Source organism: Sinohyriopsis cumingii, chromosome 5, assembly GCF_028554795.1.
Source record: "Sinohyriopsis cumingii isolate HCF-2022 chromosome 5, ASM2855479v2, whole genome shotgun sequence".
In the NCBI taxonomy this organism is placed as follows: Eukaryota; Metazoa; Mollusca; class Bivalvia; order Unionida; family Unionidae; genus Sinohyriopsis; species Sinohyriopsis cumingii.
This window is the reverse complement of record NC_142965.1, coordinates 111,173,431-111,199,043: the sequence shown is the minus strand read 5'-3', so window position 1 is coordinate 111,199,043 and position 25,613 is coordinate 111,173,431. Positions and strand designations below refer to the sequence as shown.

General features: G+C 36.1%; 1 protein-coding gene across 3 annotated transcripts; it reads left to right on the top strand.

Annotated features, from left to right (window-relative positions):
• The first annotated feature begins 1,396 nt into the window (after positions 1-1,396).
• LOC149799994 (uncharacterized) lies at positions 1,397-25,085 on the top strand. 3 transcript variants are annotated; one of them, XM_089959528.1, is made up of 2 exons: positions 1,397-1,584; positions 19,296-25,085. In XM_089959528.1, exon 2 carries the CDS (start codon positions 19,901-19,903, stop codon positions 23,357-23,359), a length of 3,459 nt encoding a protein of 1,152 aa, XP_089815654.1. In that variant the 5' UTR covers positions 1,397-1,584; positions 19,296-19,900; the 3' UTR covers positions 23,360-25,085. The 3 variants fall into 3 exon arrangements, with proteins under 3 accessions (XP_089815654.1, XP_089815656.1, XP_089815653.1); XM_089959530.1 differs by lacking the exon at positions 1,397-1,584 and adding an exon at positions 6,751-6,854; XM_089959527.1 differs by lacking the exon at positions 1,397-1,584 and adding an exon at positions 18,332-18,477.
• The last annotated feature ends 528 nt before the right edge of the window (positions 25,086-25,613 follow it).

Here is a 25,613-nt window from a genome sequence, read left to right as displayed (position 1 = left end):
ATTCAATCAACATGAATGGAAAAAAAGAAGTTCCAAAAAGGAGCAAATGAACAATTTCAAATGGATCGTGAATAGCTACAAAAGCTACAAACTACATTTTATATCCGACACACTTTGAAGGGACGTGAAGAGTTTACTTTCTCCGTCAACAGTTTCCTGTCGTCAGTCTTAGCTATGTTGGAAACAAGTCTAATTTGTATGTGGTATAAATAAAATATGTGTATTGTATGCACGCAGTATGTTTGATATACCTCTCGATGTATACATATCTTATTAAAGGGAAACTCGGATTATGCCAGGTCTTTAATTCGGTAATGGATCATTAGATTATGCTTTAAACGTGTCTGTCAGTTATGCAGTACCATTTGTACATTTACTAGACATTCATGAAAATCACGTGGATAGCGAATTACAAATTGTTTTATCCTCCTATTAAGAAGTGTACGACAATTGCATTATTATTATTCATTGAGATAGCTTCCTCACACACACACACACACACACACACACACATACCACTGCCACCCCGCCCTACCCCCGCCATTGTTATAATTTGCTCTATCACATGACCGGAAATATCGCTTGAAAACTAAGACTAAACAGCCCCTCTATGACCTCAAGTGCAACATCGGCCATTTAGCAAGCTGCTGTCCTTAACATCAATTCGAATTCTGTATCACAGTGACAAATTACATAGTAGACACCATGATGAAATGTGGACAAATTATAAAAATTGGAAGAGACTGACGGACAACCCTCTGCAAATCGTAAACGTCCCATTTAAGGGAAGTAGAAAAAAAAAAGTATTCCATTGTACGGGATATTCGCACACTGGTCGTGAGACTTTTCTCTCGTCTAGATAGGTTTTATACTGAACATGATTCATCGTATTAGACTACCAAAGGGGCCGACAGTTACATATTACATATGGGCGTAGTGTCTTTCAAATTTAGGTATTTTCTTTCTTTTTATTTAATAACAAGAATTTTCTTTATAGGAATTTGATGGATATAATTGGTGATTTTCTTTCTAGAAATTAGCGCAAAAGTAATTTGATAACGTTTAGAACAAACACAAGTATCTCAGCATGCCAGACTCCCCCACCTCATATAAGTGGCTGAGTCAAGTTAACATATCACATTAAGTCCTACCTGGAAGACAAGCTAATTATCAAATGGTAATTCTCATTAGATATTGCGTAAATAAATTTAACAAAAGCAGTGAGACTCCTTTTTGAGTATATTGAGAGAAATAAGGGAAGGTCAAATTCGTTTACAACACGCTGTTCGGGAATGTCTGGGGTTACAAACGACACAAATTTCGTCACGCATGAACACAAACGTTGTGTACATAAACAGTGTTGTCGAATGTTTCGTCCAATAAGAAGAGCAATAAAGGATATGTTCAGACCGAAACGGCCAAGTCGAACAATTATTTATCAGTATGGAAAATGCATGTACTTTCTTTAAATGTGCACATCTTACTGGCGGGTAATCTTAATACCTAGGAGAAATGGTTTTAAATTTCCGGAGCGATACAGTTTATGTCACTGCGCATTAAGAAGCGTTTGCATAGCGGATTTCGGTGAGTAACCTAGTATTTAGTCTTCGGGCTGTGGGAGGGGGAACTGTTTGGAGTCTTTGGACTCGAAATTGCTTGAAAAAAAATACTTTTGCTCTAATTTTAGATAAAAACAAATGTTTTATCCATCTTATTAGTTGAAATAAGATAAAGGGAAAGAAAAGTGAAAGTTATTGTTGGAAAGAGAATTCCAGGGTCATTCCACCGCAGAAAATTCAAATTGTCGGTCCATAAATATCAGATTTCATTTATATTAAACTTCTCTTTAATTATGCACAAGTAGTTTTTGTTGTATTATACAGACATATTTTTTCTTCTTTTAATACAAATTGTATCTGTTCATTTTAAACAAATATTCACCTCATGCACTGTTTTAAATGTTGAAATGAAGACAAAATAATATTTAGTAAGGAATGTCACCAGTGATATTGTTGTCATCACCAACACCTCCACAATAAAAGACCAATAGCAACAATAACAGAGACAGTGTATACTGTATTTTTATGGTGGCCGGAAAAAGTGCTACATTTTGTTGTAGTTCGCGTTCCGACGCAAGCTGGAATATTACAAGAAAATAAGTGTTAGCAGCTTAATTTTGACACTAACACAATGCAAGCTTTCGCTAACATAGTTTCATGTTATCGGTAAGAAATATGGCTTTTATCGACTTTCACAGTGTCACTAGTTGCAACAGGCCTTGATCCAAGATTTTGTTTTCCAACTCTATGCGTGCGTTCGTTTGTGGGTGTGTACATGTATATGTGTGCTGGTTAAGAGGGGACGGAGTCAGAAATGGGCAGAAATGGAGAACGTCAGTTTGAACTTTTATATATATGCAATTAAATATTTCTTGGCGAATATTAACAAATTTATTGGCAAATCACACAAACGACTTTTAAAGTTCAGTCTATTGAATATTAATAAATACGCACAAAGAAATGCATACCGGTACATGTTTTGTTTTGAGTCGACGGAATGAACGAGTTTGATATGGCGTCGGGATACGTCGAGGCCATCAGGTCGAGATTTATTCATAATTCATATCAAACGAGTTCTTTCCCCATCCTAGAGCAATACACGAGTGCGTTTTTGTATTTATTACATAACCCTTCTTGTACGCTTTCTAAATGTGTTTAGCTTTACTATACCAATACAGTTCAAAACGAATTGGGATTTGTACAATATCGATTCACTGCGTCTAAAAGTACTACGCGGACTTTAAAATAGAAACCATTAATAGTTCGAATGTGTGTGTGTTTGATACGGACAAAAAAATGCATATATCCCCATATGCATTGTAAGATTAAATGGGCATGTAATACATGAAATATGTTCTGCTTGATGTTTTTAAAAAAATGATGAAAGTTTTGACAGATGAAATAAATCAAAGACAAACGAATATATTTACACATTTGTACTGAATTACTCTGCTATTCTGTCAGTGGTGGGCTTTGGAAAAGGGTTTTGTATAATTGTAATGACAAACGTCCTAACCAGGATCATCTAAGTCAAAACGTCACAGGAGCAAATTAGTATGGTAGTGGTTTTGGTATTCATTCTGACTCCCTCTCATATCACTTTTTATATGCTGTAAATAAACACTGATCTTTAGTGAAACCACTTATAACAGCATCTACTGATCAGAGGGTTAAATGAAGTTGCTAGAACTTGTACTCATTCCAAATGTGACAATAAAACATGTTTAAACAAGGAACGAACGCATCAGCCATTAAAACAAAAGCCATAATTTTAGATAATGCTTGGCCAAAACGTAGCTCTGTAAGTCACTACAGTACAAGTACGATGGGAGAATGCTAGTGGCTAACGAAATGCCTGTAATAATATATTAGTAATTTGTACTTCGATAAGGGATTAGTTTCGCTAATAATGATGTTTTAACTGTTAATTGACATAGAAAAAATAAAGTGAGATCAGGTTTTGTTTTTAGTCTAGGCAAGGTATAAAGGGAGACAAAAATAAAGATCAGGCTTTGTTTTTAGTCTAGGCAAGGTATAAAGGGAGACTGGATCAGCAAAGTAGGAAGTTGTTGTACTATGACCTTTAAAAGAATACAACACAACAGCAGCAACAGCGACAAGATCACTGCCACTAACACCACATCCACTATCAATAATAATAATAATGATGATAATAATAATAACTATAACTGCAATCATTATAGTATCAGTAATGATGATGAACATTTGAAGTTATTATCATTATTATTATTATTATTGGGGTCGTCATCACTTAAATAACAAAAACAATCACCACAGTTGCCAGAGTAAGTCAGTGCGTGTACGTTTGATAAAAGCGACCTCTTAAATATAAATAAGTAAAACGAAAACAAACTGCAGATAAAAGTTGCACCACCAATGAAAATTCAAAATTTTCTTATATTAATTATTGTTTTCTCGATGCTTTTATTAAATTTAATTAAGGTCCAAAATAACTATTTCTGTACTTTTGCAAGCTAAACGAATCCGTTACTGTCAATTAACTGATTTGTTAATTCATTCATTTGACGAATAATGACAAGTCATAACGTTTTGAGATATTTTAAGTTACGTCTCCTAGTGTACAACCAAGTTCAGCCTGATATACACCCATGTTTTTAACTATTGTGCACTGACTGTTTCACACACGTTTTATTGTATCTATTGGTGTGCAATTACAACTTAAATGCTGAGCGCATGTTGCGCAACTTTTGCAAAGTTTCCTTTAAATCTACACAGTTTGTGCCAGAGTTATACACCGAATTTATGAGCACAGGTTTTTTAAACCCTCCCTCTAAAGCCCCCCCTCCCCCAAAGCTGTTTGTTTCACAGACTTCCACACCTCCCCAAGAAAGTCAATGTATATAATAATAATAATAATAATAATAATAAGAAGAAGAAGAAGAAGAAGAAGAATAAGAAGAAAATTGACAACAATAATTGCAATAAGTACAATGGGAATATATTCATATGTCTATACCATTGCTGCATAATTTGACCACTACTTTCCTGGATTTAGTCTCTTTTCTTCCCCGTTATATTAAATGTGATTTTGGTGGCTGTCCCCATACCATACCTCAAATTTTGAGTGTGTGAAACTCACTGAGTGGTACCATTTTAGGATTGGCGAAACCATTGACTAAATATGAATGAAGTTGTCGATGGAGATAATTTATTTATCATGCAAGGTGCATCTTGACTAAACTAAAGGTATTTATCCTTTAGATGGAATTAAAAATTAGATAACTATTGATGTTAGATTGGATTTAACATAGGGTCTTCTATTTAATATTTTAAATCGGAGTTTTCATGATGATCTTAATTTTAAATTCTTCGGCATCAAATAATTAAGTCGTAACACTTATATCCACTTGTGTAAATGACACGATGATAAAGGTGTATACCAATTGCTGATGGTATTTTCTTATGATCTTTCATAACATTACACGTATTATGCCCTGTTTCTATTAAATCGCATTACAAAGTAAATATGTTTCTTTCAAATAATAAATTTGAATTAATAGTATGGGACTCTGCTATTTTGGTGCCATTGTTGGTTAGTCCGCTTAGTTAAAATTTTTGTTATAAATTTTTTAATATCTTTAAAACAAGACTGCGTGGAGAATTCGTCCTGATGCAGCATATTTGTGTTCATTTGTTTCTTTGTTTTTCTTTTTTCATTATTTTCTTGTGCTTTTCTGTATTCCTAAATGCTATGTGTGATAAAGGTAATGTTCAGCCACCTAGCAATATTATTTGCAATTGTTCACCTCACAGAAAAGATTTATAATCGAGACATATTCAATGGACTAGGAGATCATAGGGTTTCCGAATAGACTTAGTCCGGATAAGCGAGCATTGGGTTTTTCCCAAAGGCACGTCATGTGAAATCGGGTTAAACAAAGGTTACTTCTCGCATTTTCATTGTGACTTCTGCGACGTAGCGCGCATATCTCTGGATCTACATTCACGGCCCAAGAGAGAAATAAACACTCAAATAGTTTATGAGTCATAGTTCTATTTTAAGAGGTGTGGTGTTTTAATTATTTAACTTTTTAAAAATTTGATCGAGTGGAATGAGGTAAACAGCTTGCAAGTTGTCATAACACGACCTTAATGAGACATTTTGATACATAAGACCGACTAATTAGGTGACATGATTGATATGTTTCATTAGGGACCTTTTATGTATATCAGAAAAAGATACAGTAATCCCCCATCATAAATATGGTAAGAAAATAATGTATTAAAATGTGGTACTGGAATATTATAACAATTTTGAACAGATGAAATATACGAAGTAGCTGTCAGTTCTACAAGGATGTTGCACATGGCTCTAACTCTGAGTTATACAATGTAAATTTATATTTCTAAATGTAGTTTTTAGCTCATAAACAAATATAGCACGTCTTTCATTATATCAGTCTTCATCAATGGCCTTCCGTAGAATATGTTTTTACAACTATTTTCAATAATGAAGAAAAGAAGTAATCTGTTGGACTAGGATCACACTTTTTTTTATTATATAGATCTCTACATTTATTTTCTACTAAATCACTTTCCTCTGTGTCCAAATCATAATAAATCATATGTTAATCTAAAATACCTTCAAAGACGAATTCATGGTGAAGATCGTGTCATGCGTTATATGGCATTTCTTGGACAGGCTGGACTGTAAAGAGAGCAACGTGAAATGGATCACAGATTTTACTCCTGGATCAGTCTCATTACTCTCTGTGCACTGTCGCCAACAGAGTCTCATTACTCTCTGTGCACTGTCGCCAACAGGGTCTCCAACATGTACACAGACAACCACAACAAGAATGCTTTAATTCTAAGGAATAAACATCTGCCTTTGAATATATATAGGAATGCCTAAATCTAACTCTTGTATAGGGGCCCTGAGTGGCCGAATAGTCTAAAGCTTTTACCTTTATTGGTCCCTCCCATCTCACTTCTGTCTGCCTGAGTTTGAGTCTCGGGATCGGCCAATGTGGGTATGTGAGAAAGCTTGCCAGTAGCTCCTCGTGGGTTTGTTTGTGCGCAGTAAGATTTTATTTCATTCAAATTGCCGGGGTACATTCATGTTGCTCAAGGACATGTAAACATGCTGAAAATAGGACGGTGATGTATTTTGCGTAATTAAATAAGATATTTATCCATAGACAGAATATTTACATGTACGTCATTTAAGTCAAGAGAACGTGTTAACAAGTGAAATGTGTTGGAGGCAAATATACTTGCTGAAGTTGGGCCCAGATGGATGAGTAGTGTAAGGTAGATCTCACCGTATTTCTTCTTCTTCTTCTTCTCTCTCTCTCTCCCCTTTACGATTGTGTAGCACATGTATGGAGTATTTTTTGAGATTCGCTGTTTACATGCAGCAGAATCTCTCTTTCCGTGACCCTCAACGTCCTACAGACCTCGTCCCTTGGACAATTTTTCATGAGCAAAGTACCTTTTTACTGACATAGCTCTTCCACTTCCACAGAAAAGCTTCACCTGCTGGATTTTGCAAGGGAAATCACATAAAACAGTTAATTTTGTCTGGGAAAAACATCCCTTCGTTTAGCTTAGCCAGTCAGAATTTGTTTTCTATAATCGCCAAAATTGTAACACTCTTATCAAAGTCAGAATAATGCTCTCTAGTCAGCCTTTATTAATAACAATTCTGGATCATATAATATTATGACACCTATTTCAAGTGGTCCAAGACATCCCAAAAATTGTCTTTGGCTTGTCTCTACTTTGTAATTTCCTTCACTTGACCCTATTTTAAGATATTTGTCAGGTCGGTCCTAGCTTGACCTAATTTAAAATCCATCATACTTCCAAACAAGAGAGGTTAACTGTGGCAAGCTACAAATTCAATGCGAGCCTATCCCATACGTCAATCTAACCACCACAGAATGTACTGCGAAAAGATCTACCAAGCTTTGCACTGTTACATCAACAACAGCAACAACAACAACAACAACAATACCAACAACAACAACAACAACAACTACTACTACTACTACAACAACTGTTGTGGCTATTAATTTCATCCAGTTAGGATTTCTTGATTGTTTCAAGTTCACCCGTGACATATATATTACCCTGTCTCAATGTTGTGATTAATTATTCTGTCTGTAGCTATTCTCTTAAACTCTAGAGGGCGTGTTGTGAAAGTGGTCATTGTTTCTGGAGAAGAGGCTCATTCGCCGTGGTGTGTTGCTGATTTGACATATTATTCTAGTTGCTGCCGTACACTAGAACCCATCATAATTGGATGTGCCACTGGACTCGGAATATAAATCTGTCTGTCTGTCTGTCTCTGTCTCCGTCTCTGTCTGTCTGTCTGTCTGTCTCTCTCTCTGTATCTCTCTTTCTCTCTCTGTATCTCTCTCTCTCTGTATCTCTGTATCTCTCTCTCTCTCTCTCTCGTGTTTTGTGTTTGCTGGAAGAGTTGCATAATAATATTGCCGCGGTAGTTTGTAGTCACATCATCTTCTCTAGCCAAGGTTTCGATATTAACCCTATCTACACATTGGCGGATGGAACATATATATTGGTACTTTGTCCTAGCGACATCTATTGGATGTCATAAGTTGCCTCTCTTAGTATATAATGCCAACCAACCAATAGCGTGGTACAATGTACACCGGCCTAAAATGGTGGGGGCATTTTGACCTAAAAAGGATACTTTGGAAGTTTATGTACAAGAGGGAAGCCATTACAGGTACATTTGAGAGAATAGTATTTGTGCAAACACGGACAGGCACTGGAAAATTGCTTTTTTATCAGTCCATTCAAGTTGTGTGCTCTCCTTGTCTCGATCATGTAGGAACAGTGTTCCAGTTTGAACAACTTAATTTGGATTAGATGCCGTGGCTTGCAGCCGCATCCAGTGAAATTCACAGACTAGAAGCACAGAACTATCTGCTCGATACACTAAACTGTAGATTGGGTTATCACATTGGAGCCTTGACTAGCGAAGATGGTAGTATATGTACGTGGTATAAAAATGAGGTATGTAAAAGAATGAATTTTAACGGAACAGCAATTAGTATGATATATAGGTAAATGTGATTTTATTATGGGGCTTTTGATGGAGTATGCGTGTTTATGCGAGACGGTTTGTTGGTTTGTGCCAGAGGATGATTTTGATGGCACTTTCGGCAATTTATTACATATATCTTGACGATGAAATGGGAGCTATGCCATTTCCAAGAAAACCGACTTTGGGCTTGCCAGGGCGGATATTGAACTTTCGACCCTTGCCTTGAATCTCGCGCTGTACGTACTGATTTATCCCTGCTCCCGGATGTACAAGGGAAGATCGACCAAGACACGAACGGCTGGATATACATCATACATCTTAATTCATTTTTGTGTACTGTATCGTTATGACCGTGAGACGGAGACATGCCGTTTGTATTATAATAAATATATGTCCATTCTGTTTCCTCGAACATGAATGTAATCAAATCATAATACATATAACTACCACAAAATTCTTTTGCAAATTTACTTACTTTTTGTTCATCTTCGTAGGTCAACTTAGCAAATTTATTATGTCCATGAATGTATTGTCATCACACCGAGTACAAAAGGTCGCAGGCGATATTGGAATATTTATTGTTATTGTTAAGTAAATTGTTTTTCGAGGTAAACAAAATGAAAGATACATCGATACAAGACGAAACGTCTGTTTATTTATTATTTATCCATGCAATCTTCATCGTCTTCTTTTAATTTTTCTCTCTTGTTCTATCTTGGGATGAGAGACACAGGCACACAAGTTTCGAACCCACGCGTATGTGTGTGATGCTGACAATAATGAAGATTATGAATGCGTACTATTATTGTGTGTGCATGTGTGTGTGTGTGTGTGTTTGTGTTTGTGTGTATGCATGAGAAAGTTTTGTGACCAGCTGAAAATAATGCCGATGATTATGAGTGCCGTGTTAATGCATGTATGTGTGTGTTTGTTTGTGTGTGTGTGTGTGTGTGTGTGTGTGTGTGTGAGAGAGAGAGAGAGAGAGAGAGAGAGAGAGAGAGATTTTGACCAGTAGGTGCCAAGTGTACACCCCTCTAGATCCGTAATTATCTTGGGAATTTTTGCAGGTGATTTAATTTTTGTTTTCACCAATCATTTCGGCGTTACGGGCAGATGGTGATATGTATTCTTGGAAATAGGAAGGGATTATTCATAGGCAATTTCACTCACATGTCGTTTACAAGTTCATTGGCATCAAAAGTCATTTAGAGGGTAAGTTTAATTTGTCGACCAGTCAGATTTAGTGGTGTCATGCCACTTAAAACTGACGCTATACTACTGAAAATAAACCCCATAGCCCGTTCTTGGAACCGATGAGTACATTTTTAATAAATGGAAAAATAAATGTGATAAATAACTACGTACCTACTTTGCATTAGAAGATTTAAAATTCAAAACATAACTCGGGATTCTTGATTTGTGTAAATTTCATGTAGCCTTATAATACGTTATTCGGGAGATAAGCTTGTTTGATTATCCTCGTATGACCTCAACCAAACCTTGTTGTATGCACTATCAGATGGTAATAAGAAACATACTTTATATGCCTTTTATAGCATAATCGTCTGCATTTACATGTGGTGTGCAATTATGTGCACGAGCGATTAGTTATCAACTGGGTTTTGTGATTATTATTACCATCCAAATGTGGCATGTCTTTAGGTTAACCTATGACTCAAAAAGAAAGTTTTTTTTTTACAGATATATTTCGTATCGAAGATATAGCGTACCTCTGTGATGAACATTTCATTCGCTTCCAAGAATGTGGAAGAAATACATTGTTATTTATGTCGACCATTGTGTCCTTACTCCCGTCCGTGTATCCCTGAGACCATCACAGTTTAGAGTGGTGTTGACTCAACACGCATGCTACGCGATGCTCATTATTTTAAATGACCATATCAGTTGATTCTATCAGTTTCACAGATCTACGGGGAAAAAAGATGTCTCATGCATTTTTGTTGTTGTCGCTGCATGCACTACATATTAGCTCAAAAAAGGAGTTAAGACATATACACATTAGCTCAAAAAAGGAGTTAAGACATACTGAAGGCTGATTTGTATGTGTGTGTTTGTGCACGAGAGAGAGAGAGAGAGAGAGAGAGAGAGAGCAATCAGTTTACTCATATGCAAATGGGAAAGACCATAGTGAAAGAGTACTTCATCTAACCTACCGCACCCCGCTTAAAATACTTGGACAATTATATTGGGGTGAGTCTATACTACTCATGTTCGTACCCCTACATCCTTCGTATGTTCAATACATATCCTTAAACAAATTAAAGAATTATCTTATATAATACCAGAATTGTTGAAATTCGTCATTGAAACACGTAAAATACCGTTTACCTTCTTTATACAAATGTTGCGTTTGGACCGTGCCACATATTAATTCATTGAACATTGAGCATCTACTTCTGTTTTTAGCCTCTTTATCAGTGTGCCATATTAGGACATTAATGCATCTTTATTTGAAACGTAAGAGATCGCAGTAGGCATGGTGTCCTTTGAATAACGTATCGTAGGATATCCAAATATGGTATAATAAGCCTTATTTGGAACATGAATTACCCCGAGAAACCCGTATTATTTGTCACGGCGGGCAAATTACGGTTAGTGTAAGAATAGTTTAGTCTTAATAACTGTGCCATTTGCACAACTTCCCGTGAAACATGACATGACCTAGGTAGCAGATGTTTACTCAATATTTCGTCTTTGACAATATTTTTGTTGTTGCGTACACATACCAGGATGGTTCCTTTTGCTAAGTATATACTTAATTAGTATTGTTTGTTATTTTTGTAATTCATTTATAGACTCTGGGATGAATACAGTTGTTTTTTTTTTGTAGCTGACCTTGTCCAAAATCAAGTTCATTGTCTTCTTGACCAAAACCGTTGATTTTTGTTGTTGTCACCCTGATTATATTAACGAGAATGAGTCGTTAAAAAGAAGATCACTGTGATCAATACCTTCTTATTGATCCAAACTAGGAGTGAAAGTGACCTCATCAAAAACCTGACCAATACATGTGTCAGCTGAAGGAATACTTTCCTTATCAACATCATTCTCAAGAGCTTTCTTTGTCATTTCTCTGGCAAATGCACAAGCTGGGAATAAATCGGGGATTGTTTTAACAATTGGATCGACTTTCTGATCCTAACAATTTTCTGATCCTGATCGATTAACCACAACCTTGTCTCCAGCTAGGTCGGTGCCTAGTAATAAATGAATGCCCTCAACGGGTAAAACAGACACTGTGCTGACTGTCACGATTCCTGAGACTAAATCTGATGGCAAATTTACAAAATAGAGAGGGACATTAACAAAGCCGCAATCTGCACCCTAAATAAGAACACTCTCATTAGAAGAAGACTTCTCAGAAAAAGGTAAAATACCTGACAATGAAAGACTCTGAGAAGCTCCCGTGTCCCTTAGCATTTTATTAGGGATAGGATTGGCTGAATCACCAAAGAGTTATATAAAACCCTTCGATATGATTGGTTCATAGTTATCCATAATAAAATCAGACTGGAGTTTATTGGACCTATCAAATGTATTGCTTTAATACATGACCGTGACCTTGACCTCTTTGAAATAAGAATATATGGAATAGGTCTGTCTTCATTCTGATGCCTAGTTCTCAATGTGTAGCAATAAAAAATAACATGTCCTTTCTTCTTACAATAGGTACATGTAGGAAGAGACAAGGATCTTGAATCAAGCTTATCTGAAGCTTGATTTGTTAGAAGTTGTGCTAATCTGAGATTAAGAAGAGCTTGTATTAGGCTGAAATACTTTTCTGCCAGAAGACTTTTGAGTGGAAGTCTTATTTACAAAAGGAACTTTATGAGTTAAAAAATATTCATCAGCAGCACGAACATCATTTTCGGAGGTTTCGATCTGATGCACGTCAAGATAAGTTTTAATTTCACTATGGACACAGTTCGTGAACTATTCAAGTAATACAAGTTGTTTGAGACTTTTATAATCTTTTTCAACTTTCTTGACTAATCGCCATCTATCAAATAACCGCTCTTTTTCTCTAACAAATTTGACATGAGTTTGACCAGCGTCTTTTTATAGTTTCTGAATTTTTGTCCATAAGCTTCAGGGACTAACTCATAACTCCTTAAGATGCGTTCCTTAAACCTATCATAGTCACCACCTTTTTGAACTGACAGTGAACGATAAATATCATTAGCTTTACCAATGAGTACACATTGTAATAATAGAGTCCAAAGCTCCCTTGGCCATTTACAATTTTCAGCAACTTTTTCAAAAAATAAGAAAAATATTTGTCTACATCTTTTTCTCTAAAAGGGGGCATGAACCTAATATTCTTTGCAACATCAAAACTTAAATTTGTATCAGATGCGGGAATGTGCTTTTCACTTGCCAACACTTTTGTCTTTAATTCTAAATTAATATCCCCTCTCTTTCTCTCGTTCTTCCTTTTGTAGTTGTTCTTCTCCTTCTCTAATTGCAAATGAATTTGCCTTTCTGTAACTGTATATTTTATTTTCGAAACTGCATTTGTCTTTCTTTCTCTCTTTCTTCCGATTGTAAATGAATTTACTCTTTCTGTTTTTCCAATTTCATTTGTTTTTGTTTTCTTTTTTCAAATGTAACTGCTTTTATTTTTCTTCTGAAGTTCCAGCTTCCTCAACGCCTATTCCATCTTGTATTTTAATTCTAATTCCTTTCCTTTTATGTCAGAGTCTGATACATGCTTACTGATCGAAACCAAAGCACATTTATCCAAAACATCTTTTCTACCAAGTACTGGGCTTCAATATGTTTTATTTCTTGCTTAGTTAGGAAATCTATCCCTCAGAAACATAATATTTTCTGACAAGTTGAACTAATTATTCTTTTTGAAAAGGTCCAGTTGGTCCTGGGTAGAACTTGCAGTAAAGGTTTCCTCTTTTGATGACATTTTTAGAAAAAGCTTGCCTATTACTCTAAAGATTTCAAGAACTAGGGAAATTCAAATTTAAAAAACAAACACAAAGTTTTCTAAGTATTCTAGCCAAAATATAGCTTATGTATAATTCGTTCAAGGACGTCTGAAGTTGTTTTTTTTTAATCGGTAAGAAATAACAGTATTGTTAGCATGAAGGATAACGGGTACCTTTAAGTACATCGAAACTTATGTTTCCTGATATTCAGATTTTACCACCATTACATCCTTTCTGAAACTAAACAATGTGCTAGATCGTTGCGATATTACAATAATACGAGGGGAGTGAAATTTGGATCTTGACTTATTCCACTATGGCATTCAAACAAATCGAAAAGGTTTGATTGATATAACATCATCCATCATTTTGCCGTATATATATTTCTAACAGTCTGATTAAAATCAGATCTCCACTGTCCTACTTGAAGATCTGAGCCTGACCGCTTAGAGGTCATGCTCGGATGACCTTTGAATTAGCCGATGGAAATGCAGCTTTCAGAAATCAGAAAGTGAATCAATTAGATGGGCACACAGTAATGCTCAGCCATACAATGTCGAACGCCCTTTCAACATCGACCAATGCACACAATAAATTGTTGTTCTTCTTTTCAAAATTTAAACAAGTGCGTGTAGAGGAAAAAATAAAAAATATTATCTGAAGTGATATATCCTTTTCTGAAACCTTCTGATTTGCATTCAAAATATCGGACGTCTCTAAAATCTGAAAGATTTGCATTTAAAATAGAGCTAAACAATTTTTCAAACCGATTCAAGAGTGTGATATGTCGATAGCTACAATAATGATGACATCAGATCTATTTTAATATATTGATCGTATTATTCCAAGAACCCAACACTCTGGGATAATGCCAGAGGCTAAAATTAGATTGAAAGAGGAAGCACATAAATGTACAAAATTGATGTCTTCTATACCCGCAGCTTTATTGCTGTTAAGGTTTGGAACTGTTTTCTGTACTTATCCAACAGTAATATATGCGTTTAATATTTCATTTTCGGGAGTTGGCATTGCATTAAAATCGTCACGTTCCTATGAATCAAACGCCTGATTGAGAAGGTTAAAGTATTAATAAAACACATTAATAGCTATTTCTTGGACATTGTTTTATTTTATCCAGTACAGTTCTTTTAATTTCCAATATTGTTTTTGGCCTGACTTTCAAAGCTTTCATGGTGTATCGCAAATTTTAGCATTGTGTGTGATATTAAGCTTCCACAATGTTTTTTTTTAAAAAAATATTTTAAACTATTTGATTTAATACTGTCGACTTAAGTTCAGCTTCTGAGTCTAATGTTCGTATGGGTCGATGCAATCTTCATGCTAAGAGGTACTTAACGCCTGGGACTGTTACATTCGGCACCAAAAACCATTTTGTAATGCGTGTCGTTAATTTCTCTAGATCGTTCCTTAAAACCAGAAATTACCTAGGCCGAATTTTTAAAGCTATCGGACATCATGCCACAAGTTTTATCAAACATATCCTGGTCTAGAGAATCAACGTTTAATACATCATCATTAGATCGCCAATAGGCCTGATCATTCTTTGCTATATATGTATTGGTCTCCGAAAATCCGCAAAACGAATCAGATATATTAACAATTCTGTTTAAAAAAGCTTAGACACAATAATTTGATTTCATTATTAATACTCTTAATATCAAAATCACTTGTTAGATATATACTGCACGTACTCTCTGGTGATAAAATTTGATTCACATTATTCTCCCTAAGCCATCACAATGTCCATGCGACAGTCGGCTTGTAGAATTGTCCCTTCGTAGCAAGCAACGGGCGACAATCCGTTTCTTTACCGCCGTGACTGCGTCTGAGATTTCCCTGATTACGCAGAAATAAAAATACGTTATCAACAACAGAATGTAGCAATCACCTACTCATCAGTGAAATTGCGTTTTATCGATGGATAAGTGACTGTCCGTGGAAGAAAACCCTTAATTGACTAATTCGATTAGCTTTAATGGTCATGTTGGGTTACAGCGGCGAGGATACTTTGCTCGCGTTGGCAGTGATTGGTTAAGTAGGTTTATGCATATCCAGAATATTTTAGAAAATCTCCGCACATGTGGCCACTGTTGATAAACGAGCGTTTTGGATTATCGCCCGTGGTTTGCGATGATGAGGACGGTCTAAGTCTCCTTGAACTACGATATGTATTTTTTTTCTTGGCGGTGGAGTCCAGTGAATCGCCGGTGTAAACTTGCTGACCCTCAACACTTCTAATGAAGACCGAATACCTCATTTATGTGTGTTTTTTGGTAAATTGGTGCAAGTGTTTTGCGACAGGCTATACACTTGATCGAGTCGAATACGATTTATTGTTCAGTCTAAATGACGCATGTTCTCCTTTTGTAGGCCGTACACTTTGCAACAAGGAACCCGGGACTTTATTAGTTTCCACCCATTTAGGCGCACTCATACTTTGTACAAGGTCAATCCAGATCTGACTTTGGATACCAAGTTGTGTTTTGATTAATTCACATGACAATTGCTTGGTATTTTCACCTTCTTTTTAATTTATACCCGTAAAAGAAACAATGTTATCCATAGCGCAATTCTTCTGATAAAAAAATTCATCCTCTAGTTTTACCTCATCGGTTTATATTATTAGTCAAGAAGACGGAATTACTTTCCATTACTAGTTCTAAATGATTCGTTTCCTTCTTAATATTGGAGACCGCTCCTGTGACCTAGTAATTAGAGCGCCCGCCTCGGATGCGACAGGTTCCAATACTGGCCGAGTCATACCAAAAACTTTTTAAAATGGTACTAACAGCTGCCTCGTTAGGCGCTCAGCATTAAGTGGATAGTATTAGGACTGGCCGGCTTAGTGTCAGGATAATGTGATTGGGTGGGACATGATAACACATATCTGCGGCTTGATAGCCCAGTGCTTGACATCACTATAAACTGCAATATTGGAAGACATCGTAGCGATATGACTGAAAAATTATTAAAGGTACGGTGTTTACAAGTTTACATTCAAATGATAACATCTGGGAAAACAAAATATCCAACGAGGCCTCAAGCATGAACCTTCAGCGCCTGGTTCAATGTCATTGTTGTTGTCTCTTTGGACCGGGATTACATCTGACCATGAGGTTGAACATGCATCGGCATTACCCTTGTTTATAGTTATTTTGCGCCCTTTTCAAACGATTAAGAAAAACTGCTGTACACGTTAGAATCAATCTGTGTTGAAACATCAAAATTCTCAGTTTACAAATGATAGCATAATACCTTATTTGGCATAGAAGAAGATTCGCTGCCAGAGCGTGTCCGACTTTTTCTATGTTCTCCTTGCGTGCCTTGCCTTCAGAAGATGAATAAGATATAATGAGAATTATATTTTTAATAATTTTCGGTGGGGGGAAAAAGCTTGAAGTGATTCTTATCATTCCTTTAATATTGAAAACGATGTTTCACTTTGCGAGGACCCCCACCCAGTAAACACACACATCTCCCGCTATTGACCGTCATTACGTGCATATCACATGGAGATATAGCTATCGTCGTATAAAATGTCACTTTTGGAGGAAGCATACGTTAGGAAAATTAACACATTTAATGTCAGCTAAAATAGTTGTTTTATGTGGCTCTTTAAACTTCAAGAGAATACACAAAGTGAATAAGCAAATACATGAGAAAAATCATAGATAGAACAATGGATAGAGAGAAGAACAATGCTATTCAACGTCTGACGACTTGTGCAGAACTCCTGAAGTAAAGAAAGGCAGGGAGTGGGTGGGAGAGGGCCCTTTCCACATAGACCAGTTTGATTACTGTAGATCAAGCTTCCACACATGGGAAGATTTTTAAAACTTTTTAAGGTTATACGAAAAATATGGAAAATATCTATCTTTTGCGGAATCGTAAAGATAATTGTCACGTGACTCACACGCATGTTGTAAATATTGTATCTCTCTCTCCGTGTCTAGCTCTGACAAACACAGACAGTAAAAAACACACACGGACACACACACACACACGCATCTATATATTCACCGTTAAGTGGTTGCTAAATTGTGAGCGTAGAAATATGTTTCTTTATATTTGTTTAATTATTACGTTAAAAAATGAATTCACTAACAACAAAAACGGAATTATTTCCTGCACTTATCGTCACCGGATTGTGAAACTAAATCTGTCATAATTAGATCGTACTGGAGACAAATATTTTCAATTGGTAATGCCGGCTGTCATTTTCTGTATCTTCCAAAGTTTCTGCCAATGTAATTATCAAATCTCGAGGGAGACAGAAACAAAAAACCACAGCAACAGAACAAAGATACAGGAAGTTTACAATTTATAAAGATTTGTGCGTATTTAGAAGTTGTCTGGCATTCTAAATTGTATTATGTATACTGCCAACTGCAAAAACATACGTACCAATGTTTTGTACGATCCGCTCCTGATATTTTATTTCCCAAATTAGCATTCATAATGCCTTGTTCAGTTTGACTTATTCTTAGAGACACTCTTAGTCACACATTTTGTAAGTAATGAGGATGGTTTAGATATAGATCTTAAAATACAATTGCTACCGTCGGAAGTGGTAATGACCTCAAGAAGCAGTGTTGCCAAATTATTCACTGCTACATTAATACCATTACTTTCTCACTTTTACGTCAAGTGATATGACTCATGATCACACACAATCATGACACGGGCTTCACACTTAAGTTCTTCACTTGTAAATGTTGTTGTGGTTTGATACTTCTGTACAAGTAGCATTAATGTTTGACGATGTTTGGATTAATATGTTTAATAACCTGTGGAGTTTTCACTTGTTTGTGAGAAGTTATGCACTTTCCATCCTTTTTTTTTAAAACTGTACGAATATCAGAAACGTTTTCAGCACGTAAGTAACATAATTACAAAGTCAATATATATATATATATATATATATATATATATATATATATATATATATATATATATATATATATATATATATATATATATATATATACAATTCGCATATCATGTCAGAAGGCAGATACAAATTGACATGTCTGGATTGCATAAGATTTTTAAAAGTATTATATATTGCGTCGCCAACGATAATGGCTGTTGTGTCCATAGCGTTATTTTCGTGCTAGCGCCGTTTGATAGTAAAGTATTATCTATTGCATGTCCAATGGTAAAGGCTGTTGTGTCTATAGCTGTATTTTTGTGCTAGTGCTATTTAACGGTAAAGTATTAACTTTTACATCTCCAACGGTAACGGCTGTTGTGTCTATAGCTGTATTTTTGTGCTAGTGCTATTTAATGGTAACACCTTTTAATGCAGCTTACAGGTTAATTACTATTATTGACAGATTTGGATCAGTTTTAAGGATATCGTGGTAAGTCCCGAAAAAAATTGTTCCCTTCTATATGGTAAGGCCGATCGTAACTGTACCCTTCACCTTTGTCCTCAGTTTTAAACTGTTATATTATTACGACTCTATGGTCGTAAACTAAGTAATAGAAAAGACCTTATATATATATATATATATATATATATATATATATATATATATATATATATATATATATATATATATATATATATATATATATACATGTGTGTGTTTGTGTTTGTGTGTGTGTACTAGACAGAGAGAGCGAGAGAGAGATGGACAGATACAAACGAAAAGTGCGCAAAAATAATGCTTGCTTCTCCCATTTTTCCAGAAACGACTCAAGATCTCTCGAATGACTTCCGACGGAGGACCCGTTACGTTGGGGTGATGACTATTTCGACTGTATATTTTTCGCAAGACGACGATTGCTTGTTTCTCTTAATGTAACGTCTTCATGTAAAAGGAAATAAGCACAGTCTAGCTGAGAGTGGATTTGATGTTCTTCAGGAGTTGATTTTATTGAAAGGTGCAGGTACAAATGTTCACAAAGAAGTCAATATTTAAAGAGGCCTAAAATGTGGGCATCCTTGTTTTTCCTTCTTTAATTAATAGGAAGAGCCTTTCTGGCTTATTTCATAAAACCTATTTTATCACAAAAACAGACAAGTAAAAGCAACTGTACTACACAAAATAATATACTAGAAGAAGAGTCCTTGCAAAGTCACATTCAGTCTCCATACTCGGACATATATTTATAGGAATCATGTAAGCTATATATTCAGCTATATTTTAAACTTCTTAGGAAATCTACAAGCAAAGCACTAATAGGAGAAAGACATATTCCTGACGCAACGTGATTACGTCTGAGAGATTTGCTCTTCTTTACTTACAGCCAACTGAATTCCAAATTTGGTAATCCACGTTCATCTGCATGTCATGGAGGCAATTATTACGTTTGCCATTCTTACTATCGCGAGCACAAAATTAACGTTGGGATCTTTGTGTCCAGCAGAAAAGTGTGAGTATGACATTAAACCACTAGATCAATATAGCCAATTTGATATGCACGGAGAGCCACTTGAAACTCGAACAAGACTGGTAACTATCGAGAAATCAAACAGCACCGGATGCTACATTAACACAACTGATGTTTTAGAAAGCTTCAGCTTTACAGAGGAGCCATTAGTCGCTTTTTTCCTGTTGGCATGTAGGCAAAATATGCTTGTACATTTTACACCTTTTGATCAACCCAAACACAACAATGCAATAGGATATATTCAAATTGGAACATGCAATTTAAGTTACGAGAACATAGAACAATTTTCCAGAATGATGGACGTGCGTGTTATAGACTTAATTAATAATCAACTTTCTGAACCCTGTAATGATACGCAAACAGAATGTCAAGGGCTTCGGGCAACGGCTGCACTATCGTATCACAATTTGCAGAATCCTCCTGAGAACCTTACGAAAATATTTTCTTGTTCCGACATATTTCCTGAGTTGGCAGAAGTATCTTTCTGGAACATGTCATGGAGTGAACTACCTAGCTTCTTACAGGAGCGATTAACAAATCTGCAGGCTCTAGAAGTCCCATACAGCGACTTCACCGTTCCTCCTTACTTTCCATGGACAAATGAGGAGCACAATCTTCCAAGGAACCTCTCTCGAACCAGATATTTTCAGAACCATTACAGTGAGGCATATGGCCTTGATATTCCAGCAAACATATTCAGACGATATTTCAATCTCGATTATAACCAGATAGCAGATCTGAGTAATTTTTCCTTTCATGGATATCTTCATATGCTAACTCTCAAAAGCAACCACTTGGTTCATGTTGGAGTACAAACATTTCGAAATATAAGCGGACTGCAGCATTTAGACCTTTCTGAAAATGAGCTGGAGCAAATCCCAATTGGCATATTTGATGGTCTTGTTACGCTTAGGTATCTTAAACTACAAAGAAATAAAATTAAAGAACTGGACACTGGAATTTTGGACGATTTACAATCGCTTACATACCTCAACTTAGCAAACAATTCTATTTCATTGCTTCAGAAAGGTTTATTTACGAGACTGGGGAAGCTGGAGGTGTTATATTTGGATTACAATAATATCTCAGTGATAGAAACAGAGGCTTTTCCGGTTGATTCGATTGTTCTGAAATCTGTTTATCTAAATAATAACCCTCTGTTGTCCATGCCAGAGTTTATATTTTGGATTCGGAGCTTGTCCCTTGTTGACCTAAGATCGACCTTGATATCATTTAGGACCTTTGGTGACTTTTTAGACAGCATAGATATCTATAGACTCGCCGAGACGGTCATTGAGTCGGCAAGCAGCTCGAATATAAACCTTGACAAGAAAGGAGAGAAATTCAGACTGATAGATTTGACTAACGCTAAGGTAGAAAATATATATATACAGAATATGACATTAATAAGAAGAAAGAAACTTATACTCATGATTCAGAACTATCATTTCAAACTCGATGGAAATCCATTATCCTGCAGCTGTGATATCATCCCATTCCATACATTCATTTACGACATTCTGAAAAATAAAACTATAAAAGGGGATGAATACTATTTCACAGAATGGAAATGTGAATCCCCTGTAGAGCTGAGAGGACGTAGAATGCTGGATGTGAAGCCGGAAGAAACATACTGTCCGATAAATGTGTCCGGATGTCCAGAAGACTGTTCCTGTTACAAACGTTCTGTCAACTTAAATGTAATCGTAGATTGTCGATGGCGCAATTTATCGGATCTGCATAAGGTGATGCCTCAGGGCGATCTGGAGCTCTGGTACAGTGGAAATAAAATCAAGAGCTTAAATGACATGGACTATTTGGGATTTGTGAAAGTGCTAGATTTAAGCGACAACAGCATTAGCAAATTAGAAACATCAGCGATCAAAAAGCTTAATAATGTGCAAAAGTTGTATCTTCACTCAAACCTATTGGCTTATTTGCCCAAATATATTGCTGAGATAAGCTTTGAACTTTTGACACTAAAACACAATCCTTTTAAATGTGACTGCCACACTCTTTGGATGAAAGATTGGATGGTACAAAGAAAGGAGACCATTATCGATTGGAGCGATACAAAGTGTAACGATGTAAGAGAAGAAGGAAGACAATTCTTATTAGTTCCGGATGATGAGTTTGTATGCGAAGAGGACTTCGATTCTCATCGTCACGTGATCATCCCAACCGTTACAAGTACAATCATCCTTCTCTTAGTTATTGCAATACTTGTGATTGTCTATGCATATCGACTGGAATGTAAGGTTCTAATATACATCTACTTTGGTGTTCATCCTTTCGACAAAGACGTGGCAAATAAAGACGAGGGGGTTGATGCAGTCATAGTTCATTCTGGGAACCTGACAGACTGGGTCATGGACCACATTGTAAACGTTTTAGAAGGAAAAAATTATAATTTCCATATATGCGACATGGCTCGTGATTTTGTGATAGGGTTCACGTTTCAAGAAAATTTGAACCAGGTCGTTCGGCACAGTAAACGAATGATTCTACTTCTTTCTGAAGATTGGAAAACGGATGAAGAAACATTCATTGTTGCATGGAACATCGCCCAAGAAAAAATTAAAGAATCCAGATCAAATTTTGGCATTATTATCAACCACGGTGTGACATCAAAACAAATAAAAGACAAAGCTCTCTTGAGGTTTATAAAGAGAGGAAGGTATATTGACTCCAAGCACAAGTTGTTTGTCGAAAAAATTCTGTATTGCATGCCGTTAAAAGATGAACATATACAAGAGAGAAAACCGAATACCAGGAGTCTAATACAGAGAGAGTTCTCCATACACGAGGGGACGGTCGATGACAACAGGATTCACGCTTTCGTTTCTTACTCAGATGAAGATCAAGAATTCGTGATGAGTGAACTGGCCCCCAAATTGGAAAATATTGGTTATAGATTGTGCCTCCCTGACCGAGACTTTATTCCAGGTGCTTCAAAAGAGGAAAATATTCTCAAAGCAATAGATGTGTCACTCAGGACGGTATTCGTACTCTCAGGATCACACATCAAAGACGAGTGGTCCCTTTTCACATTCATAATGGCTTGTGAGAAGTCTCTCAGAGAGAAGACCAACTACCTGATCGTCATCGTGCGTGACGACGTTGACCTCGCCACAATGGATGAAGAGGTCAAACATTATCTCAGGACATACATCAGTCTTCACGTGAAAGACAGATGGTTCTGGCCCAAACTTTTCAACGGGCTGCCACCTACAGACCGGAAACATGCTATTGGGCATACCTCGCCACTTTTCATGTCCAAGTGCATTGCTCGTGATGATGTTGCGATGGAGATGAAAGAGGTTATCGATCGTAACAAATATCGTCAAAGTAAATTTTAGGGTACCCCGTTATTTCTCGGGATTATTTTGACAGTAATGTGTTCCATCGTACCGCTTCTACTGACGGTGTCGGCGTAAAAATTAGGCTTGGGCAAATTTGTCTCATCTCCGCTTGGAGTTTATACAAGGTTTGTTTTTAGCATTATTTTATTATATAGTTATTGGATGCCCCTTTGCTCGTCCGTCCGTCTGTCAACAATTTCTAGCTACTCACGAATTCATGTACGGATCTAGTTTACTAAGACTTCTGATAATGCATTGTTGGCCGTTAATGACAATGGCGCTGATATGGCGTTCAATATAACCTGCGCTGTAGCCAGTTTGAAAGTCTTGTCATTGCTGCTCATCCGAAACAAGAAGGTATATTCGCCAAATGACTTTTTATGTTATCTAATTGGTCATCAATGTAAAATGTTTCATGGACTACATAGATTTCACAAAGACAAGAGAGTGATTTCACTGCAATGCCGTTTTATGTTTGGTTGGTCTTTACATGATAGAGGTGCCGGTGTGATGTCCACTATGGATGCCTCGGCATCCATTTTGAAGATATTGCTGAACCTGTATGGAAAGTAATATCAACATTGGTGATTCCATGAAAGGGTTCTTATGATGTCGGTCCTAAATGTAATGGTTCCGATCTCATATCCAATATGCAAGAGCGAAAGCCAGCTTGAAAATCTTAATGCTGCTACACCCTTTCAAAGTAAGGTGGTATTAGCTTGGGATTTTCACTGAAAGACATTAAATGCAGTTATTCGCAAATGTAAATGGTGCAAATCTGACAGCCAATATGGTACCTAGGTCAGGAATCTCGAAAATCGTGTTATTGTTATTTTCCCTGGACGAAAATTCATACCGACATTATGTTTTCAGATGTAGTCTTCATAATTGGCTCTAAATATAAACCGTACCGATTTGACATCCAATATGGGGTTGTTAGCATACATCTTAAATGTCTTGCTATTGCTACTTTGCATAAATTGAAAGTCATATTGACATAGTGTTTTCACCAGAAGACTAATTGTGATATCTAGTTTTGATATCTAGTTAGTCCTGAATGAAAATCGGGCTGTTCTGACTTGAAATATAGCTGCCAGAATCGACGTCTGGAAAATCATTTTAGTAATTCTCCTGTATGGATTGTCTTATGAAAATTGGGTTTCACCAAAAATCTTTTCATGGCATCTAGTTTGTCTTAAATGCAACGTCCAACATGGTTGCCACATTGTCTTATTGGTAAGTCTTTTAGCGCCAAAATATCAACACTCACCAGTGAAAAAGAAGAAATTCCTTATCTTGAATTCTGGAAATTATTTTCAGACAGTAGAACAGCAGTTCCTTCGAGGGATTCTTGTTATTCAAGAGGTCTAGTTCATATATCCAAAACGTGATTGCTACATACTGCATGATTGCTTGCTCAATGGACTGAAGTTTGTGACTTGGCACTTTTTGTACTGACAATTAAGAATGATATGAGAATTTCTCACTTCCTCATCATTCTCAATTGAGAAGATGTAGTGTCAATCGGTACATTTTTATACTTCTATTTTACACATCATAACTTGTCATAACTTGAAAGGTTTACACATCTAAGGTTTCCAATTACATTTCAGCCAATGACTATACACAACCGTGTCTGCTGAATATGCTTGTGTGTGTGTGTGTGTGTGTGTGTCTATATATATATATATATATATATATATATATATATATATATATATATATATATATATATATATATATATATATATATATATATATATATATATATATATATATATATATATCACTTGTATATAATGACTTGTTTATAGTTCTGAATATTCCTTACCTGCTTTAATCTTTTTATCTTTTTGTTTGCTTTTTGTTTCTTTTCAACAGATGTTATTCCTAGTCATGAATATTGTGTGATTTGATTTCACATTTGTATTATTATTCCAACATGGACCTATTATCTTCCCATTTCTTCTGTCAATATGTATTAGCTCTACTGGTACTAGACCAGGCTTGCTTATGCGATGGCTTATTATTTGTCGTCTGTTACTCGTCTTCCGTCAATTCACGTTTGTTATATGTACTCCTCCCAACTACTTTGAGGAAGGAAAATTTGCATACATTCACACCATGGTCTAGCAGGTCATAAATGAAAATGGCGTTGCTCAAACATGCAATATGAGTCACAGGCTGCTACTCTGGAATGGACGTCAGTATGGTATTTAGCCAATAGACTTACTGTGATGTGTAGTTGGTC

Coding starts and splice junctions, on each gene's coding strand:
- LOC149799994 (XM_089959528.1), top strand. CDS start 19,901: ATGGAGGCAATTATTACGTTTGCCATTCTTACTATCGCGAGCACAAAA.